Source organism: Diabrotica undecimpunctata, chromosome 8 (genome assembly GCF_040954645.1).
Source record: "Diabrotica undecimpunctata isolate CICGRU chromosome 8, icDiaUnde3, whole genome shotgun sequence".
Lineage (NCBI taxonomy): Eukaryota > Metazoa > Arthropoda > Insecta > Coleoptera > Chrysomelidae > Diabrotica > Diabrotica undecimpunctata.
The window spans coordinates 93,869,625-93,892,840 of record NC_092810.1 but is presented as its reverse complement, the minus strand read 5'-3'; the positions used below and the strand labels follow the sequence as shown (position 1 = coordinate 93,892,840).

General features: G+C 33.3%; 1 protein-coding gene across 2 annotated transcripts in view; it reads right to left on the bottom strand.

Moving 5' to 3' along the window:
• Window positions 1-244: 244 nt before the first annotated feature.
• LOC140448484 (uncharacterized) overlaps window positions 245-23,216 on the bottom strand; it is a 230,816-nt gene continuing 207,844 nt past the window's right edge. For both annotated transcript variants that reach the window (XM_072541570.1, XM_072541569.1), the window contains exons 2-5: window positions 20,118-20,268; window positions 17,096-17,236; window positions 15,518-15,760; window positions 245-566 (exon numbers count right to left, since the gene is read on the bottom strand). In XM_072541570.1, the coding sequence (XP_072397671.1) occupies window positions 450-566; window positions 15,518-15,760; window positions 17,096-17,236; window positions 20,118-20,268 (652 nt within the window). In that variant the 3' untranslated portion in view covers window positions 245-449. The remainder of the gene's footprint in view (window positions 567-15,517; window positions 15,761-17,095; window positions 17,237-20,117; window positions 20,269-23,216) is intronic.

Sequence of the window (23,216 nt, the reverse complement as noted above, 5' to 3'; positions counted from 1 at the left end):
TTAAGCGTTTGGAATGCTTCTATGTCTTATCTTTCTTTTTATTTTTTACCGTAGTTTTAACCAAAAAAGTAATATATATCGCTCCTCTCATACTTCGCGAATTAATAATGCTACTTAGTGTCTTGAATCTATGAGAATATGGTCTATTTAAAATGTTTTTTTATCATTAGGCATGAGATCTACGATTTAATAGTTTAACTATGAGGTATTTGTATAGAGTTAATAATACAAAACAACAATCATATTATATATTTATTTACAAAGAAAGTAACTGGATACCTACATATAAATACACAATTTTAAATTGTCCTATAAATAACATGTCAAGTACTAAATCTTCTTAGACTAAAAATTTGTTCATATATTTTGCACAAATATTTTACGAGTAATACTATTAATATGTAGTACATAATATGTCTCAATTTTGTTCTAGTTCATATTGCGTTTATCTAATTGGTAACTGTACTGACAATCGTATCCCTAGTTTCCACAGTAAACCTAGAGAGGTCATCAAGTTTCTTTGTTCCTGTAATTTCTTCAGCAAGATCATATATTTCCTCTACGTTCTAAAACAATATAGTAAATTAACAATTATGAATTTCATGTTTATTTTGAATGGTTTTTATTTAATACGATTAATAATAGTAAATATTACTTTATATGGCATTAAACCACATTCAGTTGTTATAAGAATTACATTTTTGACGTTTTAAATGTTTTGACGATGTGGGTTTTAACTAAAGTTTTGTTGAAAATGATTTTCGGATTATAAATCAAAGCATAAAAGCATGTGCATAATGTAATTCTCATAGATAATAGAGCGCAAATTCCGATCTACCGAGATTACCAGTTCGCTACCGAAAGCAATCCAGTTGATTTTTTTTAAATTGTTCATGACCAAAGAAACAATAGAGTATTTAACTAAAGAGACAACAAATTATGCTGCCTCGAAAAATCAAAATATTTCAATAGAAATTGACGAATTTTATGTATTCTTGGGGATTTTTATTTTAAGTGATTAGGTTCCATTACCAAGGCGAAGAATGTTTTGGGAAAATTTCGTTTATACCGATATATGGAAAACTAAATATTCAAATAGACAACAACATTTCGAACTATAGAATAAAAATACGTGGAAAAATGATATTTTTCAATATGGATATGAATGCTGGATGTTTGTGTAACTAATGGTTCGATACTATCATCACAATTTGGACATAAAAATGACAACTTCGAATTTAAAAGACATATATAGTTCGTACATTTTTGTCTAATTATAAAAAGTCAGCTTTACTGAACCTCAAAATATTGCAATAATTGCTGTTTAAATCAACACAGCATCTAATTATTACTCGTGCTCAAAGAAGAAGATGTCGAGTATGTTTAAATAAAACGACAAAAGCATACGATAGATGTGAAATTTTACTGCACTATAAATACTTCTATATAAGATTATCATCCAAACTACTTTAAGCTTTAAGTAAGAAAACTAAACTATGCCTGCTTCATTGTTTTCATTTTAGGGAGTAAATATTTAATTTTTCAGAAGAAAATAAAATAAAATTTAATTGCGTAAAAGTTTATTATTTTTATTTTGTACCCCTTTGGGCTCAACGGGTCGTTAATGACCCAGTATGTTTTTCGAAAAACAGTTTTTGAACATTTTTTTTAGTAATTTTTCAATGAATTTTATGGTATTTTATTACATTATTAAGAAAATCATTGATAGATTTGACAAAAATAGTTGTGAGCATAAACGGGTTGAAATTATAAAATAGAATAAATAATTACTCTAATAGTAGCCAGAGTATATCATAAAAAAATATGGTTTAAAACCAAACATGTCATATTGGATTTATAAAATAGTGGTAAAACCTACACTAACGCATGTAGCAGTGGTGTGAAGCACAGCAAAAAAGGTGCAGCATAAAAGTGCGGTTCTTACGTTAAGCAAGGCGCAAACACTTGGAACTACCGGGACTTTAAAGGTCACTCAAGCAGTAGCTGTGGATGCCTTACTAAGGTTTCTTTTCTAAAGATTATTATGAGAAAAGAAATGAGGTAGTGAAACTGAGATATTACAAAATGCGAGAAAAACATAAAGGTTCGATTACACACTCGCATACGAGAGAATAGGATGGAGGAATCATATAATTTAGGCTACAGGGTTTCTCAGGTTTACCTGTCACACATACGGGTCTGAAACTACAAGAATATACCGTTCACAAGAATATATCTCTATATTTCGTGCAGAAATTTATGCAGTTTTGCATTGTGCAAGGAAATCAATATGAATTATGTTAAACTTAAATGGATTAACATAATGTGGTAATAGTCAAGGGGTTATTGACGCTGTCGGAAGCCCTAAGGTATTGTCTAGGTTAATGTGATCATACTAAAAAACTTTCGATAGTCAGCAGAACACAACAGTATCCCACTAGTATGTGCCACATATTTGTGGAATATACGGCAACAAAAATCTGATAAACTTGTTTAAACAAAATTAGCTGTATAATATTTCGATACAGGGTTAACCGTAGAAAAAAAGTATCGTTAGCTACCGGAAAAGCCTATATCCGAAGACAACATAACTCTCATCTACTCTATTAAAAGTACGAGCGCTTAAAGGAATAAAATACTACGAAAAACAAGCATAAATCACCTAAGAATTATAAGAGAATATCTTACAGGACACGCGTCAGTCAATAAACACCTACATAAAATGGGGCTTACTAGAAAAAATAATGGGTTTTGATGCACTAAACACCTTCATTTTTAATAAAATAGCCAATTTAATAAAGCTGTCTAAGTCTGTAGAATTTCTTCTTTAAATAAAAAAATAATAATACCTTTATCTATTTAAATCGTTAGACAAAATACACAACAATAAATAACAATAAAAAAAAATTTTGTTATGAAGCTATTTTCTTGTGGCATTTTAAAGTAATTAATATTTAAATGGGAATAAGCCACAATTAAAGGTTAAAGTACGTTTATTGACGTTTCAATTTCCACTTCGGAAATCGTTTTCAAATTAAAAAAAAATTAAATACTGTTATAACTTTAAATACATTTATGTGTTATATAACGTAATGAATTTCACTAGTTACTTGAAATATGTAATACAAAAACGAACTTAAAATATTATTGTTGTGAAGTTCTTAAAATATTCAATTATGGCTTAGACCCATTAAAATAGTATCTACTTTAAAATATTATAATAATGAACTTAAACTAGATAAGTAACACTTTAGTAGTATTAAACAATAAAAAACAGGAAAACTCAAGAAACCCGTGACGCTTTAAGAAATCCTAATGAACCACAGAAAAAATTATCTTCAGTGCAAAAATAGTTCAAAGGAAAAAAACTACCAATTATTATATATTGGTAAATTGTTTTAGAACTAAATTAATTCATTACAAAACTCAGACAACTATTTTGATTACTACTTAAATCTTTTTCTTCTGAACTATATGTGTTTGTTAGTAAATGACTCAGAGTCTGTTCTTGCCCCGACACCTTATAGAAAAAAAAGAGAGATATAATTCACGACCAGAGTCGCCTCTCTGATCGTTCCCGTTATGATTTTGCTTATTGATTAATAACTTTTATACAGTAGAAGAGACAATACGTTACGAAAAAGATTGTCATTTATTATTTTTGCTGTTTGTCGATATTCTACTAGTTTTATTATTTCGAATAACATTTATCTATTTTGTTAGAATCTCATTTCCGCAATTTAACAAATACTACGCAGATTTCATTACCTGAAACGCGTAGTAGGAATGCCAATACATCTGCAATATTGAAAATCCCTGTCCAATAAACAGTGTCGCGTTGACACTAATAAAAATACATAAATCCTGCAAAGTAATAGCCTTTGGCTTCTTCGTGCTCGATTGGTCGTCATAAATCAAAACAGAACATCTATTGGTATTATCGTTCTTTCACGGCTTTTGCCACTTGAGACAACAATAAATAAATATTGTATACCATACATGCTGCGAAAATATCAAACTTCACAAGACTTTGTGTAATTTTAATATTTAAATGTGTAACAATTTTTTGGTTTTGACATCGCTAATATGAAAGAACCTAAACTATTCTTTTCTCATCATTGGATCGTAGTTTATATTTTATTAAATTGTTAATATTTAATAAAGTATAATTCGTGCTATCCTAATTTTCGTATGATATCGAAAATGGGTTCAAAAATTTGCAGATAGTGGTGTTAGGTGCTTGTAAAATGAGTAAAACAGATTACATCTATATTTCAAGAGAATTTTGTTAACGTATCCTTTGGTAACTTTGCTAGATTTTTAATTAATACTTTAATTACAGAATGTCTCCATCCGAATCAACTAAAATGGTACCCGAAGTATGTCGAAAAGAAAGCACTGTGTATCCATCCGATTATGGTAAGTTTAAATACTTTACACAATAATAAATATTTGTTTTTGTAGGAATTAAGAAAATCTTGTTAAATTCACATCCTTAAAATGCTTAATATTTTTTATAGAATAAAATAGAATGGAAATATGCTTTATTGTCAATGAAAATTGTACAATTTTATGGAAAAAGCTTACGGTGATACCGATCGTTTTGTTGTGCAAAGAGCGAGCAGCTATAGCGAGGAGGATGAATGTAAATATAGATGAGAATGTGAGAGAAAGAACGGTAGTAGAGTGGTAGAGAGAATGGGTTAATGAGAGCGGAAAGGCAAGGTGGACGAAGAAGCTTATTCCCGATGTGAGGCCGTGGTGGGAATGTACGTTCAGGAAACTAGACTAGTTCCTGACGCAGTTTCTGATGGGACATGGTAGTTTTGGCACCTTCACAAATAGAATAGGCAAATCTGCCTCGGCAGACTGTATTGTTTGTATGGTACCGTACGCTCCCGCCCACATTTTTAACTGCCAGTGATGGGCAAATAAGAGGAGAGATTTCGAGAGGCGAATAGATTTCGGGCTGGATTAAAAAAACGTTGTAAACATAATGTTGAGAGGAGAGAAAGAATTGAGAGAAGTACACTGTCTGATTTCTGGGGTGATAAAGAAAAAGGAGCAGAAGGACAAAGGTAGAAATTGAGCCAGGGATCTGAAATTTAGGGTTAATATTATTCATTAGTTTAGGTCCTAACGTATGAAACATTTTCTGATTTACGGTAATAGGTATGGTTATTTATAAATTTTTAGTTTTTGTATTAGTTGTTCATTGAGTGGCAAGACCACCTCTCTGGAACGGTGGTTAAGGTTTTAGCCGGAACACGATTAATCCGGCACTATCCTGGGGTCTTCTGGCCTGGTATCCTACTCGGCCGAAAGATGCCAGGGTGTCTTGTTTCATGACGAAGATGTCCAAAAAAGATTTCCCCCACCGTTGCTTGTCAGAATTCAATGGATACCTTCTTAGGCTCTTACTGGAATCTGGCAATACGGCAATTAAACAAAAAAAAAAACCTCAGAAAAAAATTGGATCACGCTGTGATTCAAATCGGTGTTCAAACATTTTAAAAGATACGCGAAAAGAAATATTTAACAAATTCTGGGAAATGATATGGAAACAACAGACAATTTTTGAAGCTAATAGTACTACAGATTGTTTACATACATTTGTCAAAAGACAAATGTATGTAAACAATTATTTCTATCTACTTTATGCTTGGGTAAATTTCAAGTAATTTCATGGGTTAAGAAAGCTAAACACAATATTGACGAGTCAAAGATGTCAGAAGAAACACGAACGAGACGAGCACTATACAAAGTGAATGGTGACAAGCAGTTTTTAAAGATGTTTTTAGATGAGCTACCAAAATTGCCATCCTACTACTGCCGTAGAAGCTCAAGCAAATTATATTTGGACCAGACTATTTGGTCTATTACAGCTTTATATAGCGAGTATCTGTTGAAGTTCAAAATGAAAAGTAAGTAGGCTATGAGTAGAAGGACATTTGACGAGTTATTCTATGAGAAAGAAATTTCTATATACCTGCCCAAAAAAGATAAATGTGACATTTATTGTCAACATGAAGTAGGGAACCTCGATGAGAAATCTTTTGTCAGTCATGTTACTAAGAAGAAAAAAGCAAGGCAAGAAAAACTGAATGACCCCATGCTAGCTCAATATGAATCAAGCATCGTTTTAATGATTGATTTACAAGCTTTTGAGGTATGTGCCAGCCTTAACACATGTGCTGTATATTATAAAACAAAATTATGTTGCCATAATTTCACTATAATGAATATAAAGACAAAACATGTAAAGTGTTATTGGTTTAGCGAAATAGAAACTAAGTTATTGGTTTAGCGAAATAGAAACTGATGTATCCGCGTTTTCGTTTGTCTCTTTAATTTTGGACTATATTAACCGGTCTATGGATAGCGACTCTTGGTCCATATACCTTAGACAATTTGAAGCTATTGCGACAGAAAATCATTGGACAGAACAAGAAAAAGCTGTTTCCTTGACTGCTGCTTTACGAGGTGTGCTGCGGATATCCTAAGATCAATTCCTACGGGTCAAGAAAAATGTTACCAGACATTGTTCACTCGACTAGACAAACGTTACGGAGATGCCCATCTACAACAAGTCTACAAGGCGCAACTAAGAAGTAGAATTCAACAAGCAAGTGAAAATTTGCAAGAGTTTGAAGCAGATGTTGGTGGTATAGTGCGGTTAGCTTATCCAGAGGCACCAGACAACATTTTGGAAGAAATTGCTGTAGATGCCTTCGTTAATGGGTTAAGAGACAGTAAACTACAGAAAGCTTTACGACTAGCAAGACCGAAAGTTTTAGATGAAGCGCTCGCTATTGCCTTGGAACATGAAACAGCTAGTCAAGATTCACGGAGCTATCGAGTACGAACCTCTGAAAAGATCGACGAACAAAACGAGAAACGTCTGGAGGAAATCGTACGGAAAGTAGTTCGTAAAATGATGCCGAAGAGACGTGAACCCAGATGTTGAAATGGTAACGACGTAGGTCACATTCGTCGTAAATTGCATGAAAATAATACAACAGTCAGAAAGCTAGAACAGATCGAACACTGGGCTGGAAAAAGGCATTTAAATGCTGAGGCTTAGTCAAGACGGCCATACAGTGTAAATCGTAATCATTGTCTTGAATTAGAAGAACGACTTTGCCCCGTGAGACGAACCACCGTCATTATTGATCAATGGCAGCCACAACAGCTACAAGACGCCCAAGCAGATGATCCATGTATAAAAAGAGTATTAGATTGGATGTGTCGAAGTGAAAGACCTTCTTGGAAAGACACTGGTGCATGTAGTCCCGAAGTCAAGTGTTACTGGAGCCAATGGAATTGCCTAATGCTGAAAGATGATCTTCTGTATAGAACCTTTGAAAACGATGATGGTACAGAAACTAAGCTTTAGTTAATTGTACCTAAAAGTAAAGTGTCAGAAACCAGATGTATGCCAGCATACGACCAGGGAACAAAAATGTGACTGATATTAGAGTTATTAAATATATATTATATATAACTCAACTTTGATGATTTATGGGTAGAACTACCGCAGCGTAAAAACAGACAAAAAATATGCTATGTTTTTCCTCAAATGAATTTGGAAAACAGAAAAATAAAGGCTCAGAAATGGAAACATCTTCAAGATTTAAACGCTGTTATCCCTCCTAATTTCCATTACTTTTACGATAATATCGAACATAATGAATTATTTCGTTTAAAATGTTCTTATTATGTACTTTAGTTATAAATAAAACTTAATTTCGAAATAATTTTTTAATTCGACAAAATACTTAAACCACATTTTGCAGTACCATTTGGCAGCTAATCATAGTAATCCACCGTTAGACCAAAATAATTTTGAAAATTAAAATAATTTAGTATTTTACAATATATAAGAATACCTTGATATTAAATTAATAATTATTTATTTGAGTTTAACGATTTTCACATGCAGAGAATGTATTTTTATTCTCCTGTAAAAAACCTATTTGTGGGTTACGAGCTTTTGCATCTTAAGCGACGTTATGTTTTTAATTTAGATATAATGGAGCTGACTGATGCAACAGCCGTAAATATTACAAGGGACCTTTTGACATACTTAAATAAATACGGTTTTGATCAAACTTTTCTGGAAGAGTGGATTATAGCCTTTGTCTGTGATGAAGCTTTGGTTATGATTAAATAAAACTCCAGAGTCGCAACAAGACTACAAACAATATTTCCAAATTGATTAGTGTGGCACTGCTTTAATCATAGGTTAGAGTTTGCTGTCAATTACTGCGTTAATAAAGTCAGTGGTATTAATTATTTTAAAATCTTTTTAGATAAATTATATAGCTTTAATTACCAATAGCCCAAAAACCAAAATCACCTAAAAAAGGTAGCAGCATCGATTGACATGCAAATTTTAAAAATCGGACCTATTTTATCTGTTCGATGGGTGGCATCAAGCTAACGTACACTTAGTGCTGTATTATATAACTACCAAGCACTCTGTTAATATTTTGAGACGGCTTTTAAGGATTTGACTAGAGATACAAAAGAATTTTAATAATCACTAATGTTAATTTTTTTAAAAATATAAAGGCTATGTCGGACCCTCTTGACGAGATGGGAAATTTGTCGGAATTATTGCAGCAATACTGTGATACAGCGATACTGTAATAAGCAAAGGGTAACTATTGAAATTTATGCCGATGAACCCAGTCGCAAAAGAGTGCAGAAGATAGATAAAAAATACAACCCATTGTGGAAAATTTTATAATAACATAGTCTTTACGTTTTAACACATTCAGTGCCAACCAATTATTTTGGATGTTCGTCTGAGGTCGTAACTTAACATTGCTAAATAGTTGAATGTAACTGTGTATTATATACACTCGCGATAATAAAATCCGGGTCACCTTGAAAATTTCAAGTTTCTGGAATATTTTTCCCTCTGGTGCAGTAATAACCTTTTTTTAGGATAGGTAACGTATTTTTTATTTGTCATCAATGTTTGTTTTGAAAGAAAAAAAAGAACGGTTTTTTATTGTTTTTATTGAAAAAGCAGAAAACAAACCAAATTGTTGATAAAACAGGCATACGAAAAAAATGGAAAATACAGATCGTGGTAAAATGTCAGTGAAATTTCAATGACTAATATCGTGTATTGCCTCCACTTGCTCTAATGACCTCTTGCAGACGACGGGGCATACTCTCAATTTTTCTCCAGATTGCATGTTGTGGTATGTTATTCCACTTTCTCACTAACAAATCCTTAAACTCCTGTCCGTTGTTAGGAGGAGATGTTAGGGGTTGAATACGTTTTTTCAAATCGTCCCAGATATGTTCGATGGGATTCAGGTACGGAGACCTAGCTGGCCAGGGTAACCTCGTAATTCCAACCTCGTCAAAGTATTGCATACTGATCGTGGCAACGTGCTTTCGCGCGTTGTTCTGCATAAAAACGACGTTTTCTCCAAGCCTGGCCATGGTATGCATAAAATGTTCTTCCAGAATCTTCGTAATGTCTCTTCGTGTAGTTAAGGACCCATTTTCGATGAAAGGTAATTCTGTGCGGAAGTCGGAAGATACACCTCCCCAAGCCACCACCAAATGGCATTCTTGGAGCAATGCAAGCTTGGAAAAATCATTCACCGCTTCTCCTCCAAACTCTTACACGTCCATCGGATCCAGTTAGGCAGAAACGGGATTCATCTGAGAATAACTCTTTGCTCCAATCGTTAATTCCCAATGCGCGTATTGTCGAGTAAAAGCTAGTCGTGCAACTCGATGCGCCAGGCAAGTGGCGGTCCTGTAGCCATTACCCGAGAAGAGAGTCCAAAAGAACGAAATCTTCTCCTGACTGTTGTAACGCTAACATTGCGATTTCGTACTTCCTGTAGACGATTTCGATGAACAATCGCAGTTAAGGTTCGGTTTCGTAAAGTCTGAAATACAAGAAAACGGTCATCCCGTACCATGGTCATTCTTCTTCGTCAAGAGCTAGGTCGCCTGGATAGCAAACCCTTCTCCTGAAAGAGTTGAAGCACTCGTTGAACCGTAGAAAGGCTTACGCCAACAGTTCTTGCGACTTGCCGTTGAGTGTGACCGTCTTTCACAAGCGCAACAATTTGTGCCGTTTCATTAACAGTCAAGGGTATTTTTGGCAAAAAATAAACAATAATAAACACTAATAATGGCACTAATAAACACTAATGGTGGCAATAATAAACGTTTGTTCGTTGCGTTTACAGAAAGTCGAAGCACAAATGAGACATTTAAAACAAGCGGCAGTTACAGGTATCGTTTATTTTGGGAAGTGTGCGCTTTCCCGCGAAATCGGCACTATTGAAATTCTTTGTTGCACAGGAAACCGACAACAATTCCCAGAAACATGCATTAGTTTGTATTTGTGTTATTATTATTTACGATAAAGCTAAAGTTAAAAATGAAATATCGGTGATTTTCAAGGTGATCCGGATTTTATGATCGCGAGTGTATTTTAAACATTGGTTTATCATTTCATAGACTAAAATAGGCTTTTGAAATAGTGTCACACGGTGTGTGCCATCGGCCGTTAGAATAAAATTTTGTATGAAAGGCCGGTGGCACACGGTGTGCGTCGTTCATATATACTGAAATGTTTACACTAAAATGATACAACAGACAACAGAACAGACAACAGAAAATTTATTTAAAAAAGAGGTATTTTACACAAAAAACAAACAAAATATATACACAAACAATATCTATAATTTTTTGTGATATTCTGCAAAGCAATTTTGTAAATTTTTGGGTCAATAACGACTTTTGGATTTTATTTTCTGCCTCTTCGGAGAGTACGGGTAACATAAGTTTTTTGATCAAGCAATTTCCGACATAAGGGAATACTATTATAAAAGTTGTCCATATATAAAGAATGTCTTTGTTCTTGAATTCTTTTATCAGTGACAATACCACTTTTTCAGTATGACCTGTACCACCAGTTTCACCTTGAGCACTACTGTATACATTGCATCGCAACACCATACCATCGGGTTCAGTTAATATATACAATTTAATGCCGAACTTGTGTCGTTTACCTTTTAAAAATTGGCGAAAAGACAGTCTTCCGCGCCACAGCATCATGGACTCATCTAATGATAACGATTTTGCAGGGTAATAGATTTCATCCATTCGTTTATTAAAATAATCTTGAAGATTTCTGATTTTATGCAAACGATCACCATAACCAGGATCTCCCACATGACGTGCATTTGTTGAAAAGTGAAGACACCTCATAATGATCATGAATCTATTTTTTCTACTCATGTATTTTTGAAAACCAGGAATAGCAAACAGTTCATCTTTTTTCCAGTAGTTTTGTAACCGATTGAGTTGTACATTTCCCATTTGGAACCACATGCCAAAAAAAATCTTTTACTCTGCTAGGAAAAGCGGTTTCCAATCGGTTATTCTGGATTTAGCTGAAGTGGTACGACTTAAAAAAAAATTCTTCTGCGTAAATATTTGTTTGATCTACAATGTGATTTAGTAATTCATCAGTTACAAGCAAACTAAAAAAATCATATGGATTATTACTCACAGGTGGTGGTACACGAAATCTAGGTATTCCAGTGAAATCAATTGTTTTCAAATCAGGAGTGTTATTCCAGTCTGGAAATAATAATCTTGTTTGAGGGATATCATCATCGTCGTCGCTAAAAACATTGTCAGGATCATTCACAATATCAGCCTCAACTCTATCGCTGTCAGCATTATCATCCTCCTCCGACCAAGAATCATCTGATAAAACTACTAGATCTTCCTTTGAACTTTCCCACAATGAATCTGCTAATTCTTGCAGCTGTTTACTCGACAATGGGATCTTCACATCACTCTCTACATACACGCTTCGAACTAGACAGTCCTGCAACGTCACCATCCATAACTATATAAAAAAACACAAAATTCCGAAACCGCTATTGCACGTATATATTTTAGAATATCTAAACGGCCAACAAAAACAGAACTGACTATAACAAAGACCAGAGCCATACTACTTGAGGAAAGTCACGTATGCGCTCGACGCACATGGTGCGCCGTCGGCCTGTGACGACAATAGCCGATGGCGCACGGTGTGTGCCGTCGGCAATGAAAGTGTTAATGAAAGTTGCTAGTTTCACTTTTATTCATTTGTATTTGAATGCTTTAACTATAAAACATATTCATCCAAATTGAAAAAAAACATGCGATCCGGTTCGTGAGTAATACTCCAGTAAATGACTGTTTTGAAGTGTAATTTTCCTCGTAACGACGAATTTGCTTGAAAATTTAGATTTAGGTTCCTCGTACCCTTTACTTTACTTTTGGACTTAAGGCCAGTGTTGCTTTTACTTGGTGGATCAAAGCCACTAATTCTCGGAGGTAAAAACCATACGTTCAAAATAAGTTCAGAAATAGATAAATTAAGTAATGCAAAAATGTAGCCTATAAAAAAAAATGGTGTACTTATGAATTCTGTACACCCAGTAGAACCAGAGTTGTAGCTAATGAAAAATAAGTTCTTATTTTTTATCAAATATAAAAGCGAATATTTCAACGTGAAATAATCTTAAATAATGCATTTTTTGGGGAAAACTTTCTAAAAGTGTTTTAAAATAGTGTTTATTTTTTTATGTTTCTAGCATCAGAATTAAGCGATTTACGCTCAAAACAAAGTTAGTTCCTTTTTTTGGTAAAAGCCTTGTGAAAATCATCCCCTACTTACCGAATCTGAGAGCAATTTTAGTTCAATAAATGAGAGAGTGACTCCATTGCGATCATCATTGTCAGTGGAAATAACTGATTCACTTTTGTTTATCAACTATGTTGAACCACTGACGCAATTTAATCCCGAAAAATGTGAACCATTGTGCTTAGCGAAGGGTAGTTATTGAAATCTATGACGATGCACCCAGTCGTAAAAGCGTGCAGAAGGTGGATAAAAAATACGACCTATTGTGGAAAATTTTATAATAACATTGTCTTTGCGTTTTAATAAAAGTTGCGAGTTTCACTTTCATTCATTTGTATTTGAATGTTTTAACTATAAAACTTATTCATCCAAATTGAAAAGGAAATACATTCCAGTTCGTGAGTAATACTCCAGTAAGTGACTGTTTTGAAGTGTAATTTTCCTCGTCACGACAAATTTGCTTGAAATTTCAGATTTTGGCGACAGGGTTGCTTTTACTTGGTGGATGAAATCCACCAATTCACGGAGGTTAAAACCATATGTTCAAAATATGTCCAGAAATGGATAAATTAAGTAATTCTAAGCAACTTTATATTATACAGTTTTTTCACTTAGTCAATACTTTTTAAGTCATTTGCGAGTGAAAATGTTCATTTTTCAGAATAAAAACCACAGCTTTAGACAGTTTTTCATACATAACTCAAGAAGTGAGTATTTATCGAAAAAATGTTCTTCGCAAAAATGTAGCCCATCAAAAAAACAAAAAAAGGGTTACTTATGAATTCTGTACACCAAGTATTTTATGTTTCTAGCATCAGAATTAAGCGATTTAGGCTCAAAACAAAGTTGGTACCTTCTTTGGCAAAAACATTGTGAAAATCATCCCCTACTTAGCACCCCAAATAAAATGAATCGTTATTTGGCCGATTCAAAGTGCTTATTAAAAAAAAATTGTTATAAAGTAAAAGAAAAATTTTTGAAAAGTTGCAAGTTTTGAAAATTGCTTTTTTATTTACCATAACTTAAAAAGTATTAGTGATACAAAAAATGCCAAGAAGTAACAAAATATTGGTTTTACTTTTTTGTACATTATGGTTTTTTTTTGTTTTCCTGTAAGATAAAAATTGGTTAAGATATTGCTGTTCTAAATTTGCATATACTCGTGATTAGTGACTAGTTCAATGACTTTCAACTACATTTTAAAAATAAGCGTTTAAAAAAATTTTTAAATGATCTTATTGCCCCTAACACACTACAAAATAGTCTTTTTAAGTAGGGGAGAAGTGGGAGGTGTGGGACACTTTTTGAATAAAATTTTTTTTTAATTATTTATTTGCTCCTCGTGAAATAATAATGCTAGGATATGTTAGATAGCCCTTTGTCCTACTCAATTTAAAAAAGGGTTGATATAAGTATTCTTTAAAATGAAGAATAATGGATAGTGTGAGAATCTGCAAATGTTCCATACAACCCAGACCACTGGGAGGAGTGGGACACTACTAAGGAAGTCCGGGATAAAATGTAACAAATGTTTTTTTTTTTCAACACAATAGAAACTTTTCTTTATTGTAAATTGAATTTTGACAATTTAACCGGAAATACAAAGATGAATTTACTCTCTCCGTACCTCGAGCTGTTAGTGGTGCAGGCGATTTACGTAATATATCCTGTTTCTCAATAACGCTATTGTCCCCCACATTCGGAAAATAAAATTTCCAGATTTCTCCTTTTTTACGCATGAATTAAACTTCATCAAATGAATCATACTTTAATACTCTCCAAACATAATAAACAATAGACTTTTTAGTACAAAATTTAACAAGCACAAAATCGTCAGTATTAAGATTCACAGAACTATTATTCCAATCTATTTCTTCCATTTTATGCTCCTCAAAACTCAGAGATATTTCTATATCATCATCTGTATCTTGATATGGAATTGATACTTCCTCGGACGAAGACTCAGAATCTACACAAACTTTTTTATTGTTACTTCTAAACCCACATGGCTCTCGTGGTTGTCTAAAATTAACAATATTGGTTGTTTCTTATTGCATTTTATGTAATTATGTGTTCTAGACTCTGTTTAAAAAGATCACTTGACATCCAACCTGTCTCGCTAGTTAGTAGTTTATCACGCTTAGCCACAAACTTGGGTGGAATATTGACTGTGCTTATTCCTGTTTCGACACAGGTTTTTAAGTTATTTAGGAACATAATAACATTGGTTGTGTTGAAGGTTGTTGCCCTTCCCAGACTTGTAGCTTCTGGAGAACGTAGCGAAAGTTTTTTGTGGCGTTCCATGAAGCCTTTAAACCAGTTATATCCTGCCATTTGGTTAACTTTTCCTGAATTGCCTACTTTATAAGTGCAGTAAATTTTATACGATCAATAAAAACCAAAGGAAAAAAAGTCACCTCTTAACCACAGGAATAGAATAAACGCTATGAAGAATTACTGACAGAAACAAGGCAGATATATATTGCAAACAAAATAAATAGACATATATAAAATATATTTATGTTAAATTGCTCAAGAATCTAAACTTTTTTTTTTAATGTCATTAGCAGTATGTGCTTAAATTAAATAGGCACTTTATAGTAGAATAATAAAGAATGGTGTATATTTCGTCAATAAAACACAAAAATGATAAAAACAGGATTATAACAATAACATTGCCATATTCGGGAATAAACAATTTTAAAAGGTCTGATTAATGAAGAAATATATAAAAAAAAACGAAAAGGAGAAACAGTGAATTTTGTTCAGGAAGATCATGCGCTGACCATTTATTCTATCATATCTTAAACAAATGATAGAAACACTTACCTCGCATTCAAGCAGTTTCTTGACCAAAGGATTGATGTAGATAATCTTGTCATATTCTTCTTGTGGCATTATATATTTTTCTTCTTCTTCTTCTGTATATTCTAAATATTTTTCAGTCGGTACACACAACTGTTCATCTGGACTTCTAAATACGTGTCCCTTTTGAATGGTAAGACCGGATTCAGGATCAGGAGTATCGTCCCAATACAAAAATGTTGGAATCTTAACTTTAGGTATTTTAATCTAAAAAAATTTAACGTGAAAACCATGAAAATAATTTTGGGATACATACGTAATAAACAATGAAAAATATAATCTCGTCAGGATATCAGTTGTGACATTTTATGTGAGTCATCGCTGTCTGAGTAATTTTATTAAATTTTGGACCAGAATATATTTTTTTAAACCATCTGTTCTACATCTATCATTCTGCATCTAATTGGATATCTGTATATTTTCATTTAGATATCCACGTATACCCGTTTATTAGGCATATACGCATATCCAATAGTGATCTATGGAGGAGTATCGCCAAGCCATCATTTTTTGCAGACACCAGCATATTCTAGTCTAATTAGCAGATTCAGTTAGAATTTTAAACTACAACGTTAGCCTTTTTGTTTTTTTGTCCCAAACTAGGGATCGAATGATACCTGACCAATTGATATATTACTCCAATAATTTGGAATTTCCTCATATCTGCTCTATTAAGGCTCTCCCCCAACAACCGATAGATCTTTTATTTAGTCCTAGTTTAACGAGGACTCTTGTGTCAAGGCAAAATCGAACTTTTTTTATCGATTGACTTAGTTACATATTATGTATATCAGTTTGCTACTTTTGTATTTTTATTAGTAGACTTAAAAGAATCACTTTTTTGTAAGTTCTTGTACAGGCCTTGTCTCCTTGTCTATTTTTTTCTAAAAAGTTACGACAAAATACTGTTAAGAACTAAGTACTAAGGCTATAATTACCCAGATTTTGCCAATACATGGGATATACAGTACACCGAAAACCCACACATACAAACAGATATTTACACGCTACTTCACATCACTATCCTAAACAATTACATTCAGTTATCAAAATACTGTTAACAAAATCCAAAAAAATTGACCGACAAAGACCGTAAAATTTAAGAAATACATAATGTAAAAACGCGTTAAGAAAAAACAACTTCTTAACATATACCATCGAAAAGACCCAGAATGCTCAGAGAAGGATTAAGGACCAAATAGAAGATAAAAAACCGATTCCAAAAACTGTCGTATCTTGCAGCAAAGGGTAAACGGGAGAAAATATAAAAAAAAAGATTCTATGTGAGCACGGTGACAAATCATACATCAGACAGACCAATCGAAGAATCTATGTTATATGAGAAGAACATTTGAAGAACGTTGGAAAAAAATATTAACAATCTAAAGAGCTCTAAACCAAGAGGCGATACTCAAAGGCTTCCAACAACATAAAAAATGGTGTTAAAAAAGAAAACAAAAATAAATTGGGCAACAAGGCCGACGAGCAATTTTTATTTTATGATTAATGACTAAAAATTTAATATAAATTGTTTTCGCTTACCTTAGATCTACGTTCAGCAATTAATTTGTTGCAAATAGCATCTATTAACATTACAGGATGATCAGCCATCTCTGGGGGAGCTTGACTTAAAGGAATCGTTCCGTTTAATACAAGATTTTTGACTCTTTCCAGTTCTTCCGCCTACAAAAGTGCATAGTCTCTATTTACTATATTTATTCGTATATTATAGTCAAACAGAGAAAAATATACTTTAATCCTTATTCGGGCAAGGTGGGTCCAACGGACCCGAGACGCCAATTCTTTCATCGTAAACTATTCGTATATTATAGTCAGACAGAGAAAAATATACTTTAATCCTTATTCGGGCAAGGTGGGTCCAACGGACCCGAGACGCCAATTCTTTCATCGTAAACTATTCGTATATTATAGTCCGACAAGAAAAAATATACTTTAATCCTTATTCGGGCAAGGTAGGTAAAACGGACCCGAGACGCCAATTCTTTTATCATAACCTGATAAAAAAAATTTATTGTATTTTATGCATCACTAAATTTATTTAGAGGTATATTTCCTTCAACGTAGTCATGAGCTATTCAAAATATTCATTATTATTTTTAAAATTATTGCGTCGAAAGAATTTTGTCACGTAAAGGAACAACACGGGCCCGTCGGACGACTTTTATGATTTCGGAAATCCAATAATAAAGAATAAACGTATAACAAACAATGTAAACATCTGTTTGATGTGAAAATTAAAGAGAGGCTTACAATAGGTGTTATATCTATTCTAAATGAATTTTAAAAACTGAGAATCATTGATGGTATGCAATAATATTGTATTTTAAAATAAATAATGCTTTTGATATCAGTCGTTTGATACCGATGTTAGTATAAACAACTAAGCTTCTAAAATTATATTGAATTACAGTGAAAGCAAATAGTGCAAGAAAAAAACTGCAAGATATTGCTAATAATCTATGGGATTCCGATGATGAAGGATATCCTGAAGTAGGTGGCATTGAAAGTGACTCTGATATTGAAGATCATCTTTCGGAAGCAAGTGAAGAAGATGATCAGCATGTAATTTTGTATGTAGAGTATGTAATTTTTGAAAATAAGTATGGAATTAACTGAAAGTGTCAACCACAACCTACAGGACGTATGCGATCCTGAGACATAATAAAAAGCAAAGTGCGTAAAGTAATGTTAGCCCCTGGTCAAAGTGTAGATTATCTTGTTGATTCCTTTAGTTTGTTTATGAACGAAAAAATTGTGAATGATATAGTGAAGTGTACAAATAAAGAAGCCGGAAAAGTCCTGGGGATAGAAAACTGGAAATATTGCGTCTCTACAGAGCTATATGCCTTTATTGAACTACTAATACTTGCAGGCCACCTGAGTGCCAACATCCATAATTTAGATATACTTTGGAGTAAGTTTTATGGACCTACTATATTTTAAGCTACCATAGGGTTGAAACGATTTAAAAATCAAGTCAACCAAAACTTTCGTTATAAGACTTAAGTGTAAAAGTGAATTAGAAAGGCTTACTCTCAAACATACTATTCATGCTAGTTTTTAAATTATATATATATATATATATATATATATATATATATATATATATATATATATATATATATATATATATATATATATATAAGGTTCTTGAACTCCCAAGTGGAGCATAGAGCTTCAGTGAAAACGCGCCATCGGGTTCTATTTTGCGCTAAGGCCTTCACCTCATTCCAAGACTTTCCTTGGCCTCTTATCTCGTCCATGATGGATCTTCTCCAAGTTTGTACTGGGCGACCTCTTTTTTTTCTTTTCTTTTGGGGATTCCACTCTAGGGCAGTCTTTGCGATACTGCAACTATTTTTGCGGAGTGTGTGACCGATACAACCCCACTTTCTGGACTTAATTTCATTTTGTACCCTCTTTTGTTCAGTCAGGTGTAGCAGATCGTCGTTTCTGATGGTGTTAGACCAGAATATACGAACAATTCTTCGTAGACATTTGTTAACAAAGACCTGCAGTTTGTCTGTAAGGGTGTTTGTCACTTTCCAGGTTTCACATCCGTAGAGTAGAACAGACATGACATTTGATCGGAATATTCGGATCTTTGTCCTTGTAGTATACTCGCCAGATCTCCAAACAGGGTTGAGCGTGCTGAAAGCTTGTTGAGCTTTTCGTATCCTCATACGAATATCGTCTTCTGTACCTCCGTTTTCTGTTATGACACTTCCAAGATACGTAAAGTTTTCCACATTTTCAATCTGCATATTGTCGATAGTAAATAGCCTGTTGTTCCTTGCATTAATTCTCATGGACTTGGTTTTACTAATATTGATTTTCAAACCTATTTTATTGGCTTCAGTGGAAAGTGTTTCCAATTGGTAAGCCAGATCTTGGAACCTTTGACCTAATAGACAGATATCGTCCGCGTATTCTAGATCGCTTAGGCGTGTGGTTAACGTCCATTGTATCCCTCTTGTGTCGGAGTCTAGTTTGGAGAGAACATAGTCTATAGCTATGTTAAAAAGAACCGGAGAAAGTACGCATCCCTGTCTAACTCCAGTAAGTACGTTGAATTCGTCACTGTTGATCCCATTGTGTGTCACGCTGCATTTCGCATCAGTTTTTAAATTACTTATATGATAAATCAATTGAACCGGCCTTTGGTATAGATGCCAAATCAATAAAAATCAGAATCAATAATGTAGCTATCATTAACAGGATCCAGGAATGCCTACAGTAAGTGAGCACATGGTAAAGAAAAGGAGACAAAAAAAAATATACGGATCCTTACGACAACAACGCAGTTCTTAAAGAATCTGAAGAAATAATGAAGTAGATAGTAGAAGGTTACGAATATACAAACAAAACAACAACAAAAATATGTATAGTAAATATTTTTACTAAAAAGATGCATAGAAAGGATAACAAGAATGTTTACAGATTTTTAAAAAAGTAAAAAGTCACTATTCATATTGCAAAGCCGAAACATAATTTTCTAATATAAGGAACACTTTGTACAAAACTTTAAGAAAAAAATTCTTACCTCCCTGGTTTTAATCCGTTTATCCATTTTGTCAGCATAGTCTTCGAGTATGCGTATTTGTAGCCTAGTCATATACTCCCTATCGGTCAGGCTACAGATGTTAGTGCCCATGAGCTTTTCCAGTCTTAATCGTATCAAAGGATGGGCAAAACTGTAAAGAAAAAAGCTTAGGTTAATGAAATTAAAAAATTCTTTTTACTATTTTTAACTCGTCCACGCTTGAAAATGTATTAAGATTTTTATCTACGTTCTTTTCGAGCAATGAGAGTAATGAGACCTTATCGTCAAAGAGTGGCACCTCATACACAATCATTGTGGTTAATACTATGTAGGGAGAGCACAACCGAGTACAGGTCAAGAGTGTGTCAACTCTGAGTATTAGGTCATACCCAGTTTGTATTAGCATCCTGTCTTAGTCATCTGAAACTGGGTTTAATTACAGGCCATACTCTCGAAGATTAAACAAAAATACTAAAGCGTGGTAAGGACAACCGCGATATACTTAGCAAGAACCGTATGGGGTCTAGCGATAGAGCATAAGTGAAGAAAGAGGAAAGGGAAGTGTATTTATTAAGTAATAAATACAATATTTTCTTCTTTCCTGCTTATTGTTGTTTTTTTTTTTGGCATAGACTTTTAGTCATTCAGCCAGACTCAACATGGTAGAAAAAAGATTGTCTGAGTTTATATTAAAATAAATATACAAAACAGTAAACAGGTAAACAGGATCACTCTCTTCTCGCCTAGGGGCCCATCAAGGCATTTTTTTTTAACATACAACACTAGGCCACGGTAAGAAAGGAATTTAAACAATTGGGTTAAAGACAAAGGTTACGTTATTGACTAATGTATAATTATTTACATGGTTATGATACTATCTTTTAAAAACATAACTAATAAATCATATACTGCTCTCGTGTCTAATGATAATAGGTACTGAAGGTTCCAAGGATCTAATATATTGTGTTTATGTAAATTATTTATTATTCTGGATGAAATTATAGTATTTCTGTGGCAACTGAAAAATATATGATCTAGGTTTCCTTCTTCTGTACAAAATTCACATTGACCATTATCTAAAACCTTAAGTTTAAATAAATGTTTGGGGTAACAAGCATGCCCAAATCTCAGTCTTATGATCGTGGTAACATATTTTCTAGGTACATTAAAAAACTTATACCAAGGAGTTTTAGGAATATCTGTTTGAAGAGAAGTGTATCTATTTGGGCTAACAATGGAATATTCCTTCCATATATTATCCCACCTTTGGTATAATCTTAATTTTAAGGAAGCCAGAAAGTCGCAAGCCGTGATTTTATACGAAGTTTCTCTACCAGACATAATACTTTCTCTTGCTAATTGGTCTACATGTTCGTTATTTTCCAAACCTATATGTGCTTTAATCCAAACAAAAAGTACATTTTTGCCCCTTGTTACTAATTTTTGTTTGATATCCTTAATTTTGTAAATATAAGGGCAACTGTACGTATTTGGCAATCCCGGTTTTCCAATAGAGGTCAAAACTGATAAAGAATCTGATAATATCACTATATGGTCCGAGTTACTTTCTGTTGCATAAAGTAAGGCCTCATATATTGCAAGAGCTTCTGCTGTAAAAATAGAGATCTGGGAGTTCAACTTAAATGTGCGTTCTATTCGTTCCAATGGAATAAAAAAAGCGCATCCAGTGCCGTTTGATGATTTGGAGGCATCGCTATATATAACAACGGAGTTTTCGAATTCTGATAATATTGAGTGAATAATCTTTCTATTTATGTGTATACTGTCACTATATTTTGGTACCATGATATCTGCATTTGAACCATGATATGTTGCATATGAGATGTTTTGAAGTGTATACGTAGCTTTATCTATCTCTTTTAATGCTTCCATATTATGTTGCAGAGCTTCGCAGACTAAAGGCGATTTCTTTTTTTCCCAGTATTTAGTAGACAAATCATAGCAATTCAGAGTGATGAGCTTTGTGTATAACGATTGATTTTTTATATATGTCTTTACCAGAAATTTTTCGGTCAGGAAGTTTCGTCTGATATTTAAAGGTGGTTCCAAGGCTTCCAAATACAAGGGTTGAATTGGTGTGGACTTCATAGCACCTAAACATGTACGTAGAGCTGAATTGTGCATTACGTTAATTTTATTTAGCAATACATTACTGGCTGATCCATAAAATATGCTTCCGTAATCCAAAATAGAGCGAATATACGCTTTGTAGAATAATAAATTTACGTCTACATCAGCACCCCACCACGTTTTATTAATCGATTTAAGGAAATTTATTTCCTTGGTGCATTTGTTTAACATATCCTCAATGTGATCCGTCCAAGTCAAATGTTTGTCAAGTGTCATCCCTAAATATTTGACCTTATTTTTTAGTGGATATTGATGTTTTCCTAATTTAATTATTTGATCATTAGGTTTATAATGTCTGGTAAAAATGCAAACCTGTGATTTATTACAAGATAATTCAAAATTGTTTTTATCAAGCCATTTTTGAAGTAGTTGATAGATACTATCCAAGTTTTTGATTGCTTGTTTATATTCTTTGTGTTCTGTGTAAATGCAGAAATCATCTGCGTATTGTATGAGGTTGAATTTTATGTTATTTATTTTAATATTGTACAAATCCGCTACGTACAAATTAAACAGGATAGGACTCAATACAGAACCCTGAGGTAATCCTTTGTTTACGATTCTGGGGCCTATGAGCATTTGTTCTTTTCTTAAATAAACTAATCTGTTTGAATAAATATTAACAATACTATCAGCAAATTGAGCTGGAATTTGAAATATTCTTGTCATTTTTTCTTTGAGTGCTGTTAGACACACAGAGTCATAAGCACCTTCTATATCAAGAAATAATGCCGGTAAGTAATTGTTCCGGGAATAATTGTTTTGAATGTCTACAACTAGGGAAGCCAATGCATCCAAAGTACTAAAACCTTTCCTGAATCCGTATTGTTCGTTGGGTAGAAGGTTCTGTTCTAGTAACCACCATTCTAGCCTAGCCTTAAGTATTCTCTCTAGAGATTTTTGTACACAAGATAATAAAGATATGGGTCTGTAAGCTTGAACTAATTT